The sequence below is a fragment of the Cheilinus undulatus genome, linkage group 18, assembly GCF_018320785.1.
Source record: "Cheilinus undulatus linkage group 18, ASM1832078v1, whole genome shotgun sequence".
In the NCBI taxonomy this organism is placed as follows: Eukaryota; Metazoa; Chordata; class Actinopteri; order Labriformes; family Labridae; genus Cheilinus; species Cheilinus undulatus.
The window spans coordinates 11,078,606-11,098,718 of NC_054882.1; the positions used below are offsets into that span (position 1 = coordinate 11,078,606).

The 20,113-nt window shown below is 37.8% G+C and overlaps 1 protein-coding gene across 1 annotated transcript; it reads left to right on the forward strand.

The window, feature by feature from the left end:
* Positions 1–1,038: 1,038 nt before the first annotated feature.
* coq8ab (coenzyme Q8A, genome duplicate b) lies at positions 1,039–20,047 on the forward strand. The gene is made up of 15 exons (XM_041812462.1): positions 1,039–1,325; positions 1,659–1,804; positions 4,951–5,250; positions 5,357–5,423; positions 8,911–8,982; positions 12,860–12,985; positions 13,567–13,652; positions 13,727–13,867; positions 13,946–14,027; positions 14,138–14,231; positions 16,982–17,123; positions 17,360–17,467; positions 17,571–17,636; positions 18,068–18,154; positions 19,402–20,047. Exons 2-15 carry the CDS (start codon positions 1,676–1,678, stop codon positions 19,693–19,695), a joined length of 1,794 nt encoding a protein of 597 aa, XP_041668396.1. The 5' UTR covers positions 1,039–1,325; positions 1,659–1,675; the 3' UTR covers positions 19,696–20,047.
* The last annotated feature ends 66 nt before the right edge of the window (positions 20,048–20,113 follow it).

Consider the following 20,113-nt stretch of genomic DNA (forward strand, 5'->3'; position numbering starts at 1 on the left):
ATATCAGCATACGCTGTCCATCTTTATTTCTGAGATACTTCCCCATTATACCCAGTCATGTAACTGACCTGTTGCCAATAAATTCTGTCAGGAAATCTCTCATCATACATTTAAGCATTTTACTGCAAAAATGGATGTACAGTTTTACTTGGTGGAGAAGGCTCTGCTCAAAAAATCCTGGGTTAGTCACAAGCAGCACACTTTGACTTTCCAGGGAATGCATGGCTAGAAGAAAAAAAATAGTTCAAAAGCAATTAATCCATAGTAAAATTAATCTGAATATGAAGGTGCAACAAGCTTTATGCTATAAAGGAGGAGGATGGGGTGGAGGAGGTGAAGCTTTGCCAGCAGCAGCAGTGTGGTGCATCAGTATGAATGCAAGCAGGGATTAGAAGTATGTCATATACATGGCTGTGTTGAGAGAGACATGATAACTAGGATCAGCCAGCTGTCAGCTGATCACAGCTGGGCGTATGACCACCTGTCCTGCATCGACTTCAGTTTGTTGCAAAATTCTCATCCAGCTGGCTTTCATTAGCATTACTTTTCCAGCCTTATGTTGCCCTGTCCCTACTTTTTTGAGATGTGTTGCTGCCGTCGAAACTAGAATGAGCTTATTTATTTTTCTCATATTTTCATGAAATGTTAAAATGCCCCAAGTTTAACATTTGGTATGATGTTTATGTTCAGTTGTGAATAAAATATGAGTTTATGAGATTTGCAAATCATTGCTTTCTGAATATAAATGTGAATATATAAATAAATAAAAATATAAATAAATATCCACCGTTTAAACTTTTTTGTTTTGTTTAAATATAAAGCTAACTTTTTTTTGGCAAATATGGCCACTTTTGAATATTTCGTCAATTTTAATAATTCTCTAAGTCTCAAACTTCTTTATTTCAAGATTTATTGTTTTATTGACGAGAATCAGTGTGTGAATTATGACCTATCTGGGTGTCCATTGAACGCCTCATGTGTGCAGTTCAGGGACCGCCCTGTCCTCCACGTCAGTCTCCTCCTGCTCTCTAACAGCAGACTGACGGTCTGTTGAACCAGTCTGGAGGTTTGTTGTTACCCGGAGCTAGCGGCTGGACTCTGCCTCATTGGTCCGTGGTAGCGGGACTGCCCTCCGGGGTCGCCTCGGGGGAAAATTAGCATGTCCTTCAGCGTGTCGCCCGTCTCTCTGCCTCTCGCTGGAGTTTGGGTGTTTACATGAAAATTGTCTCAAGTCAAATGAAGGTGAAGAGCTGCTTCTGCTAACGACACTTTCACGATGCTCAGTGTTTGTTCGCGCAGCTGAGAGGACTTCTGCTTCAAAGTTTGTGAGTCAACTTTTTTTCTTTCTTCCCCTTTAGTCAAACCAGACTTAACCCATTTGAGTCAGAGTTTATTGGGTTATGTTTGTTCTCAAAGTTTTCAGCGTGCACGTTTTTGCCTGTTTGCTCTCTTATCATACAGGCAGCCATGTCAATAGTGCACTTTTATCAGTGTTTGATTTGGCTGTATTTCCCAAGCATGCTGTGGATATGGAGTTTTGTTTTTTCCCTCAAGCATGGGAACATATACTTATGGCTCAGTTCCTCAACTTTACTCCTCTTTTACTCCAAAAGTGACCTGTTGAAGAGAACATCACCTCTTTTTGTCTGTCTTTGCAGGTCCAAACACCACCACAATGACAGGTGACATGATGGTCTGGAGGGGTCTGACCTGGATGAAACAGGCAGCCAGCAGAGTTCAGCCCAGCAGCCTGAATGGGAACCAGAGGGTGGTACACTTCCATCACGCCACAGGACCAGAAAGGGTGAGCTACTCGGGCGTGATTTGGCAGTTAAACAGCTGCAGAGCAGGGTAGAGTTTCACAAACATGCAACCCAGATACCTTCTGTGTCTGTTTCTGCCACATCACCTCATCAACGGCACAACAATAGAGACTAGCGAGGATGATGGTGCTGGAATAGAGGAGTTTGAAGAATATTAAAGGTCTTAAACACAGAGAAAATGACAGCTGTCCTACTAGATTTTGTACTTTGCCAGGAAGTTAATCAGTCAAAACATTCGGGCCAGCGTGTCGACAACCTCTCTGGCTTGTGAGCCCTCAGAAGGACAAGTGTCTACTTGTGTGCTCTTGTTTAAGCTTGTGCAAGTTTGTGAACCAGAAGTATTATCCTTGTTTAGCCTGTGAACACTTTTTATCAACATTGGCAAGTCACCAAATACAACTGAAGTCAAAGTTTCTTAGACAAAATGCTTTCAGGACCATACTTTTTGAACATCTTACTAATTTCAGGCTGCTTCTGAAAATGAAAAACTGAGTATTCACCTCAGTGTTGTAGGTCGTTAGCATGGGAATCATTCAAACCTGCAAGCCTATGTTCTATGTTTAGTCCCTGTCCCAGTTAGCAGGATTTCCATTTTCAGTCTGATTATAGTGAGGTCATTCATATTTATCTGTTATGGGCTGTATTTTGTATTTTGAGATGTAAAATGTTTAGAATCTGCAAACATGTCAGCAAAAAATGTAGTTGGTCGTATAATGTACACAAATGTTGGCCTCTGAATTTAGTCAATCAGTTAATCAATCAATCAACCAAGGCAGGAAGAGAGAAAGGGGCAATGCAGAAAGAGGGACAAGAGAAACCACAAAACAACAAATGGGAGGCAGACTTATGGCTGTCATTGCCATAAACTTATCTCCCATCTCACAGGATATGGCTATGAGATCAAAAACAGCAATAAGTGGTAGCAACCATGATTGGTAGAAAACCAAACAATTCAGTGGTACCAACTTTGTCAACAACAATGGTGGACAAGAAACTGAGCTAACACTTTCAAGGGTTCAGTTTCCAGGTCTGCAGGTCTGCTAATGCCAGGTCAGGATTCATCTACTTTTTTCTTCCTTCTTGAAGAAATTTCCTTGAATAAATGAAAATATTAAGCACACAAAGCTATTGAAAACAAACTTATGGACACTGCAAAGGAAAGTGGAAGTCAATTTCTTAACCAAGCGAACATGAACGCTGCTGATCAGTGCTGTGCATGCAGTTAGGGACAGATGCAGTTACAGACACAGTCCCTTATCGCCAGCCCATGACATGATGCTAGCCCAACATTGGGATTTAATTTTAGCTTAATATTAGGGGTGTAATGATTCATCAATATGGATCGATATATCGATTGTTTGAGCAATGATTCAGTCAAATTGATTGAAAGTGTAAACATTGATATTAATCGCCATTTTTACCTTACGTTTTTAATTTGAAAGTCCCCCCATGTGCTTGGTTATAACAGTTTCCACCCATCCACGAGTCACAACACCGCTAGGCGTGGAAAGCAGGTAATGGCTAGCAGCCAAGAGAGTATCAATACTGTGTTATTTTCTTTTATGTGAAAAGTAACAGATTGTGGTAAATGAGTTCACAATATCATCTGATATCGATCGCAGGCCTCTAAATCGAATTGAATTGAATCGAAATTGAATCATGGCAGACTTTGTGATATCAGCAAATTGTGATGGAACTGGTGATTTACACCCCTACTTAGTATCAGGATTTGAAGTGAGTCTCAAGGATTATATGCCAGCCACCGTAAGGAAATGAAATCAACTAGCTATCGGGAAGTTATGCCAGCCCAACCTCAGGATTTCACAACCCAGTGTCAGGAGTGGATGTCAGTCGAACACTGAGATATGACGGTAGCCATCCATTTATCCATTTTCTATACCGCTTATCCTGTTAGGGGTCTGGAGCCTTTCCCAGCTGTCATTGTGTGAGAGGCGGGGTACACCCTGGACTGGTTGCCAGTCAGTCGCATCTAGAGACAGACAACCAGGCCAATTTAGAGTCGCCAATTAACCTAATGAGCATGCCTTTTGGTGGTGGTAGGCAGCCAGGGTACCCAGAGAAAACCTATGCAAACTCCACACAGAAAGGCCTTGACTGGGAAGTGAACCAGGGACCTTCTGGCTGTAAGGCTACAGCACTAACACCTGCGCCGCCATGCAGCCCTGATGCTAGCCCAATATCAGGAAATGATGTAGGCCCATTGTTAAGATCTGACAGCCCAATGTCAAGAGTGGAGGTCAGTCCAGCATCAGGTTTTGGCGTTAGCCCAATACTGGGATTTAAAGTCAACCCATTATCAGGATTTTACACCATCCCAACGTCAGGGTTAAATGTCACCCTAACTAAGGGATACAATGTCAACCTAACGTCAGGAAATGACTTCAGCATTAAGCTTAGTTTCTGGCCCAACTTTGGGATTTAACGTGAACCCAAATTTGGGATCTGACATCAGCCCAGCATTGAAGGTTGCATTATTATGCAAAATACACTTTTCAGGCTTTTCTAACAAAAATATTTGCCCCAGAAGCAAACTTCACAGGCATGTTTTGGGGACCTCTGAGACCAATATAATGTTGTCTTAAAAGGGTAGAATATGTGACCTTTATGAAATGATAGCTGCCCGTGTTAAGATGTGACATCAGCCCATTATAAGGTTCAATATCAGCCAAATGTCAGCAAATTGTGTGAGAAAGGTCAGGATTGGCTGTCAAACCAGCATTAGGAAATAGTGTGAGTTTAACACTTTGCCAGGATTTGACATTAGTCATGTGGGAATGGCACGAGTTCAACTTCAGAGTTTGACATCAGCTCTTAGTTAGGATTTGAACATCAGCTGGACATTATGAGTTGTTGTGTGGAGGAGTCAGCCAAACATTAGTATTTAATGACCCTTTAATGGCAGGAAATGATGTCAGACCAGTGCCTGGATGATGCTGATTCATGTGATTTAATGTCAGTCTAACTTTAGGAAATCCTCACATCATCAGTCGAACATCAGAATTTAATATAATATTGATATCAACAGTAACAGGCTGCCATATGTAATTTTCATTTAAGTATTTATTTTTTCTCAACTCTCATATAATTAATATTTCTTTTCTTCCAGGGGACGCTCAGCAAACAGCCAAAAGTCTGCATCACAGCCGCCCAGTTTCACCGATATTCATCCCTTGGAGCTTGTTTCAGTACATGTTTCATTGGCAGTGTCAGTGGAGGTCAGAGCACGTGCAGTGGAGGAGCCAGCACAAAACGTCCAAAGTACCAGAGGAGCTGGTCGAGCCAGCTGTTCTGTGGACACACAAGATTATTTAACCAGGACAACTCCACAGTGGGACGGCTCACTACAGAGGACATCAATAAAGAGGGAAACACCAAAAAAACAGCCATCAAGCAACATAAACAAGTGGTAACCATTCTTACATCTTTATTTTTATTATTTTTGTTTTTAGTATTAAATAAGAAGATAGTATTTATGTTTTGTCCTGCAGTTGAGTGTTTTTATTTTGTTTCAGCTCAGTGAAAGAGCCAGAGAGAGGAAGGTCCCTGTCACAAGGTTAGGAAGACTGGTGAATTTTGGAGGTAGGCTGTCTGTATTATTATTAGTAGAAGTAGTAGTATTTACATAAAGGTCTTAAACTTGAAACCTAGGGGGGTTAAGGGCTTCTCATCACAATGGCAGATTTTCTTGTGCTATTACTAAACTAATGTGTCCAGCTGTAGCTCTGATTTTCATCTTGACATCACTTTGATTTGGGGAAATAGCAAAATGTCATGAAATTTAGTGGCTAAATTAAAAACAGGAACTGGTAAAATGAATGGTCAGAATTCACTCCTATTGGTTTTATCATACATGGCAAAACTTAGTGACCAAAACTCAGATAAGTGGATGATTCTCCACCACAGATATATAACTAATAGCCCTTCACGTTCATATTAACCTTGAAAAATAAAATTGGTTGGTGTCACAAGATACATAGCTGCCACATAATGCTTGATTGTGTTTGTGAGGCAGTAAGCTTTGAATTTCTGCATCATATTTTGATTTTATGCAATACCATTGCAAGATCATCATTTAGTTGAACATTCACTTTCAACTTTTTGTAAGGATGATTTAGGAAGCAGTGGTTAGTGCTGTTGTCTCACAGCAAGTGGGGTACAAGTTTCTTGTGTTTTTCAGTATGTCGCCTCACAGAAAGAAGTATCCTGATTTAAATCCGTCTTTCTGTGTGGATTTTCCATGTTTTCTCCATGCATACATGGGTTTCTCATGGCTTCCTCACAACATGCTTATTAAGGTAAATGGTGACTCCAAATTATAAACTGGTAACTAGTAAATGGTAAATGGACTTAAGCTTGTATAGCTCTTTCCTAGTTGTCTGACTACTCAGAGCACAGGTCACAGTTACCCTGTTGCAGAATCAGTATCAACTAATTCCATTCATACACATGCATACACTGCTGACACAATAGGAGAATTTGGGGTTAAGTTTCTTACCTAAGAACACTTAGACATGTGACTACAGGTGCTGGGGATTGAACAGCCAACCTTACGGCTGTGTGCCGACCGAATCTACCTCCTGAGCCGGTCACTGGTTGTCTTATGTCAGCCCTGTATTTGACTGGCGGCCAGCATGAACCTCGTCTCTCTCCGTATAACAGCTGAGATCTGCTTCAGCCACCCCCATGACCCCAAACGGTTTAAGTGGTATGGATAACAGATGGATGGTTAAAATTATTTCTTGGGGTGGTGCATGGACAGTAGCTGAAGTTCTGCAAAAAAACGTAAGCTTGTAGTGTAGTCCACTAAAGAATAACTTGGTTTACCATAATTATGACCGCACACCAACCAATTTATTGGTTAAATAATTAAAAAAGAGTGAGAGAGAGAGAAAATCTTTATCTTTATATCAAAATCAATTTAATACATGACAGGGCCCTCATTGCACCCCCTTTGGTACTCTGAACAGTCTAGAAATTAACCCCAAAACTTCATGATTCATTATAAACTAATTTTATCCTCATTGGGGCACACAGATAGCCTAGCGGTCTAAGGCGCTACCCATGTACGTGGGTGGCCTGGGTTTGAATCCGGCCTGTGGCCCTTTACCCCATGTCTCTCTCCACTCTCTCTCCCGATTCCGACTCTATCCACTGTCCTCCTCTATGTAATAGAGGCATAAAAAGCCCAAAAATAAATCTTAAAAAAAAAATTAAAAAAAAACAAAATATATATATATATATTTACAGACACCCCATGTACAGCAGATACATTCCCTTTTGCACTGTTCTTAACAAAAGCCCCAAAATAACCCTAAATAATGTTTCTTAATTTTTTTTAGTGTAGTCATTTTAGTGCCAATGTTCCCTTAGGAAGCCTTTTATTTCAAAAGTCACAATCTAGCAATTTTACTGACTTTTTCTTGAATGTATCAAGCTTATGTGGTGTTTTGCTTTCATTTCTGTTTTCTTTGTTATTGAAATGGTCCTCTTTGGAGTTCTCAATAGTTGTGTTGGTGCCTAATGTGTTGAAATGGTTTCCTTCCTCATAAAACATTTGCAGTAGAGATTTTTTTAAGGTATTGCAACAAAGAAATCTTTAAAATCTACTGTTATTTTCTAACTCTTAGCCTGATATTTGTAGTAATTACATTTAAAAATAGAATCAGCATCTTATAAAACCTGCATCCCTATTGTGTATGAGCAGTTAGGTGGTCAATTAAGCATTTTTTAAGTAAAACTAATCCCATAGCTGATTGGTTTTAGCACTCTTAGTTGTAGATACGTTTGCTTATTGATTATGAAAAGCATGACAAATTAATCTTTGTTTATAATACTACAAATAAGGGTTAGAAATAATATTTAGTTGGATCCCTTCCATGTTTATTCCTGAATTAACCCAATGACAATTATGATTTTACATGTATTTTATTATAATGTATTTGTAGAAGATCCTAAATTGATGTTTTTATGGGTTAAAGATCATTTTAAAACTCTGTCATTGAGTCAGAAAGCCTCACAGCTAACTTCCAACTGTTTTTAGGGAAGTTGTGAAAACAAGTTTTGCAAATTAAATTTTCAGTCCTAAACTTCCTCCAGAGCAGACAAGGCTCATGGTAGACATTCAAATAACTCTGCATGGTGTCAGCTGTGTGGAGTAGAGTGTCCTTAATTTTGCAAACATTTTATGTGAGAAATAACAAAGTTTGCACATTTCTTTCATACTTTTGATACCTCACTGTGCACAAGAAGGGTGTTTATTTTATTTCCTCTCCATACAGTGAAGAGTTTGAGCATCAGGTTTAATTTTAGGATTCAGCAGAGAGGTTTTGCATCGTTGACCTGGGTCACTCGTTTTGCTGAGCCGGGGTTAGACTGCGGGGACTGCTGACGTGCTCCCTCACAGGACTGCAGTTACAGAGTATCAATAGCTGAGGAAATGTTTCGGGCTCCCTCCACAGATTCCAGTTAATATGAAACATGTTGTCAACGAGCAGCCTTCTGCTCATCGAAGTGCAACACACCTACTCCTGTATCCGTCGTCTCCCTCCCTCCTACTGGGGTTTAAACTGACCCAGTTACTCTCAAAGAGTTCCATAGTGTTGTCTTGAGGATCCGCTCTGCCCTTGATTGCTGGTGGCTTTCATCATTTGTTGTTTTATTGTTGTTGCTCTTATCAGGTGCAAAGTGATAAGGTGATTCTGGTGAATTATTTATTTACTTTCCTATATTAACAAAAGCAGTAGTACCACAGAGAAGGGATACTCCAAAAAAGTAAAACCTAAGCATTTAAAATAACTTCCGCAAAATGTACTCAAAGTGACTAAAAGTTCCCACGATGCCAGTATGCAAATTGGTAAATATCCTAATACATATATAATATTTGTGGGATAATAATCAGTGATACTTAAATATTGCAAGGTGGAGCACGTTTCAACCTCTTCGTATGCAGCAGTGTAGCTTATCAACAACAAAAGTGGAAAAAAACAAACAAGCAAAGTTAATGTGCCTCAGAATTTGACTTTGAATATGCTCTGATCTCACCGATGACAAATATGTTTCTGTGCAGGACTGGCGGTTGGGCTTGGCTTGGGGGCGATCGCTGAAGTGGCCAAGAAGAGTTTAAAACCTCAACAACAAGGTGAAGAAAAGACATTGCTTTTATTTTCTTGTATAAGAGTTGGGGAGTGTAAAGAGCCTGATATGGCTACTCTTGGCTGTAGTCCATTGCTTGATTTAAAACAATGTGTAATCTGAGTTTTCTGTGAATTGAGTACAGTAGTTTATTATCATGACAATTAAGGAAAATATGTTAGCAGCATTGTCCACAGTGACCCATCACACCCTGAGATATTAAAGGGTAGAGTCCACTAAGATAAACTGGAATAGAGCAGCAACATCAAAGTGAATCTAAATGGTGGCACCTTTAAACACAGTCCCTCATAGTCTACATGAAACATCTGTGCTGGGATTTGATCAAAATGTAATGTGACTATAGATCTAGTACCATAGAGCAGTGTTAATTTTGACAGCTATTTTTAATTTTAGTCTTAGTCTTTTGATTTCATGTCTTTTAGTTTTAGTCTCCTTTTAGTTATTTCTACCCTTTTTAGTTTTAGTCTAGTTTAGTCCAAAAAAAGTCCTCACATTTTAGTCTTTACTTTTAGTCCAAGCATTTATTCTTTTGCCTTAATCTGGTACCAAATCATGCAAGTGTATTCTATGCACCCTGCCAAACCTGAGGTCCCTGCTTTCTACTGCTAAGAGGCAAAAGAGATACAGATGCGTTGTGCTTTTGACAGATTTACCTACGTTGGAGAAATGTCACGTATTTTTAATGTTTGACGAAAACTGAATTACATTTTACTTAAGTTTTAACTTGACAAAAGCTGAACTTATTTTTGTCTGTTTTAGTCATCACTGATCTATCTTTGGCTAATCTTAGTGTAGTTTTTGTCATGGAAAAAAGGCTGTCAACGAACATTTTTAGTAGACGAAATTAACACTACCAGTGAGGGGTTTTGACCCTGTATAAACCAGCCCTTAACAGCTTTTCTTAGAACACATTTTTAATGTGTGTCTTTTAGGGGTGTGATGAGATCAAAACATCACAAGATATCTTGTTGAGGTGAAAATCATCTCGCGAGATCAGTATTGCCCAGATACCAGGAGCAGCAGTTCTCCTGACAGAAGGCAACACCTTACTGGAAGTTATAAAAGATCACAAAGATGCCCTTGAGACTTTAAAGTTGTTGGTGTGCCAGCTAATGAAGAAACAGAGTTGATCCGGGACTGATTCAGATCACCGCTACAACCCCCACCCCCTCCACGAGTCTCCACGAGTTCTTGTATGTGCGCAGACTCGCTCATAGTGCTGGTATCTGTGACTTTGTAACTTTGATTCTTTCGCTGCTTCGTCATGTCCACCTTTTGTCTTACCGTCTGTTGGTCACACATCCATCAGCTGTTCGCTGTGCGTATCATCAATCAGAAGCGCAGCGGGCCGTTGTATACTGCAGTGGTAAACTAAGCAAAACAAACTCTGTCTGAGCACCATAGAGTCCACTGTTAGCTCCAAAACCGAAGCTCTAGCCCCAGTTAAATGCGCCCTGTTTTGACAGCAGGCAGAGCAGAGACACACACACACTCAACAGCGCACACACATTAACACTCACGCTCATCTGTGCGTCGTGTCCAACACTGTCAAAGCTCATATGAAAAAAAGACCAAAAAGTGATAAAATAAGCTATTTCTCTAAATTACTGTAACAAACAAACGTGATATTGACAGAAATATTTCTTTTGAGTGTTTTAAAACTAGGTGTACTTACAGAGGATGAGAAATAGTTTGATTTTACTGATGCAGCTCCTTATATTTCAGTCTGTTGTAACGGTGCTTAAAGTACTTTCAAAATAATCTAAATGCTTTTATTACTATTATTGTAATTATAGCAATGATAACATAATGTAGTAAAATAAAGATGTGGTAAAGTATTGAAATGAAAGGTCTGATTTGAAGAGCATTAAAATGTACAGTTTGAGTCAGAGCTAGACAAGACAAACTGTGTGTAAGCATTGATAACATTTTCAGTACAAGAGGAGTTCAAACATTTCTCAATAGACCTGAATGCTTCGCAATTATGTCTTTCAGCTGTATAAAGGACATATTTTCCACTCATATGTTTTTTTTCCAAAATTAAAAAAGTGTAAAGTCTTGTCTCGTCACACCCCTAGTGTCTTTTAAATGTAAATAAGGTCCTTCATACCCAGCTCTTCTCTTCTGTTGGGTGCACCGACCAAGGTTATCATAGTTCACGGAAACCAACAAAACCACTAAAGCTAAAATGTGAAAATCATTCTAGTTAAATGAAGCTAATAAAGTGAAGCTTTACACAAAAAAGCAACCAAAACTTTGTTTTGTTTTAACAAAATAAACTAATATGAAATGAAAGTAAAGAGAAACCTCCTCTGTGTAAGTCTTTGACAGCAGCAGACAGACTAACATCTACACCCAAACAAACAATGGTAACTTTAGGGCTTAAGTTGTATTAAAATATATAAAATTTGACTTCTGGGGAGGACTGGCCTATTACAATATATTTTAAACTTATATAATATTTACTTTTTCTGGCCCTTTTGGGTCACAGCCCTTACAAGTACCCCATATTACTGAAAAAATCTAAAAAAAACAACAACAAAAAAAACCCCAACTAAAACAGCATTTTTACAACATAAAATATAAACTAAAACTGGAAACAAAAAAGTGAAACAAAATAGAAATAAAACTAACAAAAAAATACAAAACTATTATAACCTTGGGCTACAAGTACAGCTGTGCGCTCCATGACTCTGGCAGAAACGGTGGAGGGAAGGTGATTTAATAATTACTTGTGATGTCACTGCAGATCCTGAACAGACCTTGAGTTTGTTTGTTTCTGTTTCACTGATGAATTTCACATATTTAGGGAGAAAAGCTGCTTGGACACTACAGTGCTGTCCAGTTTAGTGCTGCAAGTGCTCCCAGAATGCTTTGCAGGTAGCTTATGGCTTAAACCTGGAAGGCATCGCCACTTATAAAATGGCTATTTTTTCCCCTCAATATGTGAAATTCAGTCATGAAATGCAAAGCTGGTTTACTGGTCAGAAAGTTCACTTTATAAAGTGAAGTTATGTTCAAAAGACTGCTCACTGACAAAAAGCAAAAGAAGATGGGCAGAGCTAAGGACAGGTAATCTGTAGTGTCATATAGAATATCAGAAGTTGATAAATCAATTTAGCAAAAGATGAAGGCTTTTAAAAATTTGTTTTAAATGCAAGATCATGAGGTTTAACAATTTGTATTTATTTTTTGAAATGGGTACAAGTGAGATTCTAATGGAACTTTACCAGATCTGACGTCAGTCTACACGATTGATTACGTCCTGGCCCGTAGAGCTATCAGTGTATCCTTGAAGCTCCAGGATTTTGCAAAAAACACAGCTTTGCAGTGATGCTTTTTCTGACTGTAACTAGCAGAGAGTCTGTTAACATTAGCACTGCTAGCGTCTCAAAGAAAGCTTAATTAGCATATTACAGTAACAATTACTATCTGTATTTTTTTGATTGTGTTATTACACTTTTATCTTAAAAGCTGCACAAAACATGCACATAAATGTGAGGCCAATGTAGCTGGTTAGAAATTGAAGATTAATTGGGGTCTTAAGATATTGCGAGACTCTTGAAAAGAGTTTTAAAAAGTATTGATTTTTAGGCAGTCCATCACTGTGTGGCTGAGGGGCTGCACTGTTAGATCATAAAGTCAGATAATGTGAGAAAAATTGAGAAATTCTGTCAGGTTAAATTTGCAGAATTACAGGAAGGTAGATTGAGATTAATTGAGAATTAATTTGCCAAACAATTTCTGAGTTTGTTGGTTTATTTATAACATGTTTTGTGAAGACAATAAAATAACGAGTAAAATCTATTCTGTAACATGTTGTATTAAACCAAACATGTACTGGCTTTTTCTTTGCTGTTTAGGTGATAAAAAGTCGATACTTAACTCCAGTGCCTTCCTCTCTGAAGCCAACGCTGAAAGAATCGTCCGGACGCTTTGCAAAGTCCGAGGCGCTGCTCTGAAACTCGGACAGATGCTCAGTATTCAAGGTGAGGTGTCCTTAAAAATGTGCTCTGATGGTTCTTATTCATCTTATTTGTGAAAAGCTTTCTTTTATGACACAATAGAAGGACATGCGCCTGTAACGGACAGTAAATCCACTTATGTCAGTGTGTAAATAAAGGTTCAGCTTTCATCACAAACTGTAAGCTGATGCTCAGTCTTTCCAAAAAGTCTTCATCATGTTTCTGATACAAACATCACTGGCAAACAAACAAGACCCCTTCACCAACGGGGAAATGTCATCGGCTAAAATAAACCTGAGGCCAGCTGAGCACAATAAGTGCCATTCCTGTTGAGTTATTGTAGGCAGCCAAGGCTAAAGTGACAGTGCGGTCTGTTGACTTCAAACAGCACGCTTACAGTACACAGCTACGCTCATAGCTCCACTTTTGGCCTCTTGTTTTATCATTATAGCTGAGTCACAGGGGTGAGCATTTGTTTTTGTGGAGGATGAAAACAACAAGGTCATTGCAACAGAGCTCACTGTGCTTTTCAGGTGTATATATGATGAGAATAATTCATGATAATTTAGTTCACTTTCTTCTCTTTTTCTTGTTCGTCTTCTCAGATGACGCCTTCATTAACCCTCAGTTGGCCAAAATCTTTGAGCGAGTTCGACAGAGTGCGGACTTCATGCCTCCTAAACAGATGATGGTAAAGTCTGAAAAGCTCTTGATAAATAAAATTGAATGTGTTCATAGGGGATTGAGTTTCTCCTCTCTCTGCAGAAAGCCATCAGCAGTGACCTCGGTCCAAACTGGAGGGAAAAGCTTGAGTACTTCGAGGAGAAGCCATTTGCAGCAGCGTCCATCGGTCAAGTGCATCTGGCCAGACTTAAGGATGGCAGAGAGGTGGCCATGAAGATCCAGGTAATAAAATTCAACATTAAAAGAACATCAAACAATAACAACAATGAAAGAAACATGAAATAAGGTCTGTTGTTTTAGTACCCTGGAGTTGCCAAGAGCATCGACAGTGACGTGAATAATATCATGACTGCTCTGAGTTTGAGCAACGCGCTGCCTGAAGGTATCACTGTTCGAGATTTTTATTATTTTATGATAACAGCAGCTTTTGTCAGTGACTTCCCTTCACTCTTGTCACGACTTTCAGCTCTTTGATGTTCATCTCTTTCACAGGTTTGTTTCCAGAACACCTTATTGAGGTCATGAGTCGTGAGCTGGCGCTGGAGTGTGATTACATAAGAGAGGCAAAGTGTGCCAAAAAATTCCAGTGAGTTTCTCTCTCTTATTCTTACAACACAGTTTCACCTATGGTGTTCTTAGTTACAACCTGCAGCACAGTATGTTTACTGTATGTCAGGAGTAAAAACCTTGTTGCCTAAAATCTGTTAAAATAAGGGGAGTTTCTTTCATGCACCTTCTGTTGATATGCGAATAAATGTAGGGCTAAGTAGGGCAGGATTCAAAGGTTATAAAATCAATGCTTTCCAAAAATGCTGTAAAAAGCTATAAAATGTTTATAGAAATTTCTTTGCCTGACTTCCTACCCAGGAAATCACATTTTATTTTCCTAATAGCCTAAAACTTCAAATAGCAAAACTAATGCAAGCATAGGAGCTAAACTGTTAATTTAGACTATGGATAAATTTCAAGAAACAGCATAAATGTAAATTTTTAAAAAATAATGACTACATTAGAAAAATGAAAGTAATCTTTGTCATTAGAAAAAATAAAGATGGAATTAATGAAACTCTCCCTTCTAATTTGTTGTTAAGCTACTCACATTTAAATAGTTATCTGATGTCAAAACATTATTTGTTTTTATTTTGTTCCAATAATTTATTTATTTTTTTCTAAATTAATTTGAGTCTTTGAGGGTTTTTTTCTCTCTCTTTTTTTTAATTCTATCTTTATTTTGTGTGCTATTTGTGAAAATGTACCAAGGGTTGGGGACTTGAATCTGTTTGCTTACTTTTATTATCATTATTATTACTATTATTATTATTATTATTATTGTTGTTGTTGTTGTTGTTAATTTATTTAACCTTTATTTAACCTTTATTTAACCAGGAGAAAATCTCATTGAGATTAAAAGTTTCTTTTTCAAGAGTGTCCTGGCAAAGCAGCAGTGAATAGATATTATTATTATTATTATTATTACTATTACTATTATTATTACTATTATTATATATTTTTTCCTTTTGATTATTATTATTGTGTTGTATGCATCTTTTTATGCTCAGTTTTTCTTATAAAAAAAAAGAAGTCTGGTGGCCAAATTATAATGTGAAATGTTTTTGCTCTGGTCTAAATAAAAATGTAAAAAAAAAAAAATAAAAAAAAAAAGAAGAAGAAACATCATCAGCCCAGATTGTCTTAACTTAGCCATTAGTAATGGTATTAATGTTTTTTTTTTTTTTTTTTTTTGAACATGTAAAAATGAAAAATTGAAATTAAAAATAAACAGGAATTATACAGTGGCAGACTGGCATAGAGAAACAATAATAATATCTGAACAAAATTAATAGTTATTAGCTTTACATCTTTGAAATTATAATTAGCTACTGCATCGATGTGAACCTATGCAGTGATTAATTATCTGAAAACTGCTGTAATATAATAAGTACAAATTCTCTTTGTCATACAACAATAATTTGAATAGAAATTTGTTTAGCAATGATTAGTTGTTATATATAAACCCTATTCAAAGCATGAAGTTCATTTGTGACATACTAATCTTTATCAAAAATAATCTCTGTTCTTTCCTTACAGAATCCTAATAGATGTGTTTTCCACATCTTTCTTAACTAAGTTTAACTTAGCATTTCTTTGCTTATCTTAGATCAGGTTAGGTTAATTTGGCTTTATTTAGTTAAGCTTGGCTTATTCTCGCCAGACACGCGAAACAACCTCTACACATTTGATTTTTTCCTTGTTTGGAGTTCTATGTCAGGACTGATGCTACCCTCCAGTCCGTTGGAAAAATAATAAGTGAAACCAAAAGCCAGTAAACTTTACATGAAGATGGATGAAGGGACACTGCGAGGCTAATATTTTGCAAAATAAAAATGTCAGCATTTGTTTCCTTTCCTTTTCAAAAGACAGATAAGGACTCATACTGCGCTCATGTTTGTAAGATAAATATTAAATTCACACCAAATCGTTAAACTATCCTAAATGAGCAAAAAGACAGGAAACAGGGGAGCTAGTTTGACATAATGCAAATGCTAATAAGCTAAAGGTACATTTCACATTTTTCTTTATATGAAGAGTGACATGAGAGGTGTGATATTACACTCTTGTCTGTAGGAAAAGTTCAAATATTAACTTAAATCTGCAGCCTGTAATCTTAGGTTAGCATAATGACTTAAGACAAGGGAGCTGCTAGCCCCGCATAGCTCAGTCTAACTGATTAGCATAGCTCAATGGAGTATAAAGACCTGAAACAGGGGAACTGCTGCTTTGACATTTGTAAAATAAGTTAACCTAAATTTTTTCTCTTTTAAAGTTAAATAAAAGGACTGCTTGCATAAATCTTATGTGTGTATGTAGAATGGATTGTATGTTTATGCAAAATTAATAAGCAATAAATGAAAGATTTCTCCACGCTGCTTTGCCAAGCTCATCTTAGCTTTGCCTAGCATCCTATATAATGTACTCTTGAGAGTTTTTCAAATGCACGATCTTTAAAGATGCTTGTAGGTCTGTTGAACCTCACAGAGCCAGACTATTTCTCTCTCTGTTTCCAGTCTCTAAGCTAAGCAGCTGCATCAGCCTTAATGTAAAAGTGTCCTTCACATATGAGAGTAATGTTAACCCTGTCATTCAGAAGCAAATAAAAGAAAGAGGATAATCTGATTATAATAAGTGTCATATGGAGCTAATGCTCTACTTTGGCTGGTATGCTAACGATAGCCAAGTTCTCCTGTGTTCGAAAACAGTCCCTTTGTTTTTGATGTTTGTGTCCCAGTTATGTGGTTCAGGTCCAGGTGTCTTTTATCGTTGCTGTTTGTGTATCAGAGATCTGCTGAAGGATCACCCATATTTCTACGTGCCCGATGTGATTGATGAGTTGAGCAGCCAGCACGTCCTCACCACAACGCTGGTGCCTGGTTTCCCTCTGGACCAGGCCACCGACCTCTCTCAGGAACTCAGGAATGAGGTATGACGACCGCAAACCTACAGGACAGTTTGCACCTGTGAGCTGCCAGCATGTCGCCCGCTTCAGGGCTTTTAGAGGTCTCTGCGTTTGGCACTCCATGCTTCCAGAGTCATGTCAGCACATCACAGAGGTTTAGTAACACTGCATGCTGTGTATCAGCTAAAAATAAGACATAGAGCTATAGTATTCACTATTTTTGTCAGACCTTTCTCATGTCCTTTTCTTTCCTCTACTAGATTTGTGAGCAGATCCTGATCTTGTGTCTGAGAGAGCTTTTTGAGTTCAGATACATGCAGACTGATCCAAACTGGTCCAACTTCTTCTTTGATCCACAGTCTCACAAGGTCAGTTTTTATTAGTTAGACAGGCATGCATCATTAGTTTTATTATGCTTTATTAATAATGATTACACTGTTAGTTTTCTTACATCTGTAACACCATCAACAGGTGGCACTGCTGGACTTTGGAGCTACACGAGGATTTGACAAGAGCTTTACAGATGCATACATCGAGGTGAGAGGGTGTGATAATGTAAAATGAAAGTGTTCATTTAAGTTTACAATGGTGTATGGAGCCTAGCTGTTGTTATAGATAGGTGTTACTGCAGTATTTTGCCTTGTTTTTGCACAGCTTGATGCTTTCTGATTAATTCATTTTCAGCTCCAGATTTTCTATTTATTTTTCCCTGTGAAAGGTGCTATATATATCAAATATATTACTATACTATTATTAGAATTAGTTCATTGCATGATTTTATCATGTTTGTGATAACGATACCATTCATCCAGATTTTTTTTTAAATTGTACCAGTAACATAATCTCGCTATAACACAAAACCTTCAGCACACAATCATTCTGTCATCACAACTAGTAATATAGAAACTAGTTCATATTGCTATACCTAGTGTTTTTGTTTCATTTGTGAACTTTTTAATACTCTTCAGATTATTAATGCAGCAGCCAATCAGGACAGAGACGGTGTTCTGCAGAAATCCAGAGAAATGAAGTTCCTCACTGGATTTGAGTCAAAGGTAAGAAACAAAGTCCTCCTTGATGATCTAGAGTTGATCAGGTTTTTCCTTTAAATTCAAGATCGGGTATGTGTTGACAAACTAGTGTAAAACATTGGAAATTTAGTAAAATACATGCAAGTTGTGTATGGTCTTCTATGACCTATACTGACCCCTACTGGTTACTTGGAGGAATAACAACGAGAATAAAGTCTTGTATCTAAAAGACAAGCCTTGTAGACATTCACCACGCCTGCACTGAAAACTTAAGATTTTCCATCTTAGGATATAAAACAAAAAACACTATTCTGACAATGCATTTTTGTTACAGATAAAACAAAGTAAATACAACATTTTAATGAGTACCTAAGGGGCTCTGGTAGACAGAATTTTAGAGCCTGGCTAGCGGTTTGCCTCTGTTTCAAGTCCCTGATACTATCATAGTGGGGTGAATGTGTTAATGCAAACAGCCAATTTGTTCACCCCAACTTAAGCCATCTTTTTCCTGCTTCAGGGTGTCCGTGGGGTCTTAAAAAGTATTTAAAGTTGATAAATCAATTTTGGGAAATGAGGCTTTTAAAACATGTTTAAAAGTCTGGATGTAAACTAGTTTGTTCTGCTTTTGTTTCTATATATAGATACTTCAGACACATGATTTATGAATTTAGATGTGCCACTATTTCTTTATTAAATGCTGGGAGAATTCACAGCCAATATAGACTTATGGGAATAAATTCTTAGAATTAATAGAACTCAACTTTAGTGAGCTATAGCCAGTCAGCTGCAACAGTAAAGCGACTTCTCTACTGTGTTATGACTATAATTACTTTAAGTATAAAAATCAGACCTTGAGTTGGGAGCTACTGTTTTTTTTTTTTGTTTGTTTTTTTAATTTTGCAGGTTACAAGAAATACTACTGGCATTTTTCATTCTATATTGTCATATTGTTATCTTAGAATCAGCACAGAACATATACAGTGTGTGACTCTGTTGCTTATGAAACAGGTAAGAAATTGAAGATGCAGTTGGGTCTGAAAATGTATGAAGAGTTTCTTGAAGAAGGTCTCAAAAGTATTAAATTTGAAAGACAAATCTGGAATATGTCTTTAAGGAGTTTTTGAAAGTTCATGTGTGGAGGGAGCTTTATGTGTTCTTGGTTATGAGAGATGTTTCAGTCTTCTCAGCTATTTTCCACCACGAATCACATTTATTCCCTTCATATAAAAACTTTCTTGAAGCCTGTTGACTGTATTAATTTCTGTCCTAAGGCGATGGAGAACGCCCACGTGGATGCGGTGATGATCCTAGGGGAGGCCTTCTCCTCCTCTGAGCCCTTTGACTTTGGCTCTCAGAGTACCACGGAGCGAATCCACAGCCTCATCCCTGTGATGCTGCGGGAGCGACTCACGCCTCCTCCTGAGGAGACGTACTCTCTCCACCGCAAGATGGGAGGCTCTTTTCTCATCTGCTCCAAACTCAAAGCTAAAATCGCCTGTAAGAAAATGTTCCTGGAGGCGCACACAAACTACTGGAAGGGCGGACGACCAGAGACGGCACAGTGAGGCTGAAGAGCTGCATAAAGGGAGTTAAAAACAGAATTACTGTCCTTGTTTGTTGTATTTGAACAATTTAACTCACACATTCTTACTTGGAAGGATACCGATGAGCAAGCTGGGCTGTGTGTTAGGAACATTTACATTTCTGTGTGCTTTTTATTCCATCACTCATTGTGAAGAGGACTAAAACGAACAAATAATGTGTGAAGATAACTTGAAACCTATGTTTGAATGAATTGTTGATGATTGTGCAGTCTAATAATTATGTCCCTTTATGTTTGGAAGAGCTGTATTTCATCTGACCAGGACAGTCAGCTGAAATAAAATGAATGATGCAAGAACATTAGTAATTTTGTGAAAATTAAGATTATTTACAGCTTTTGTGACATAATTTATTTAACTGAAAGAAGAGTTAAATGTTAGA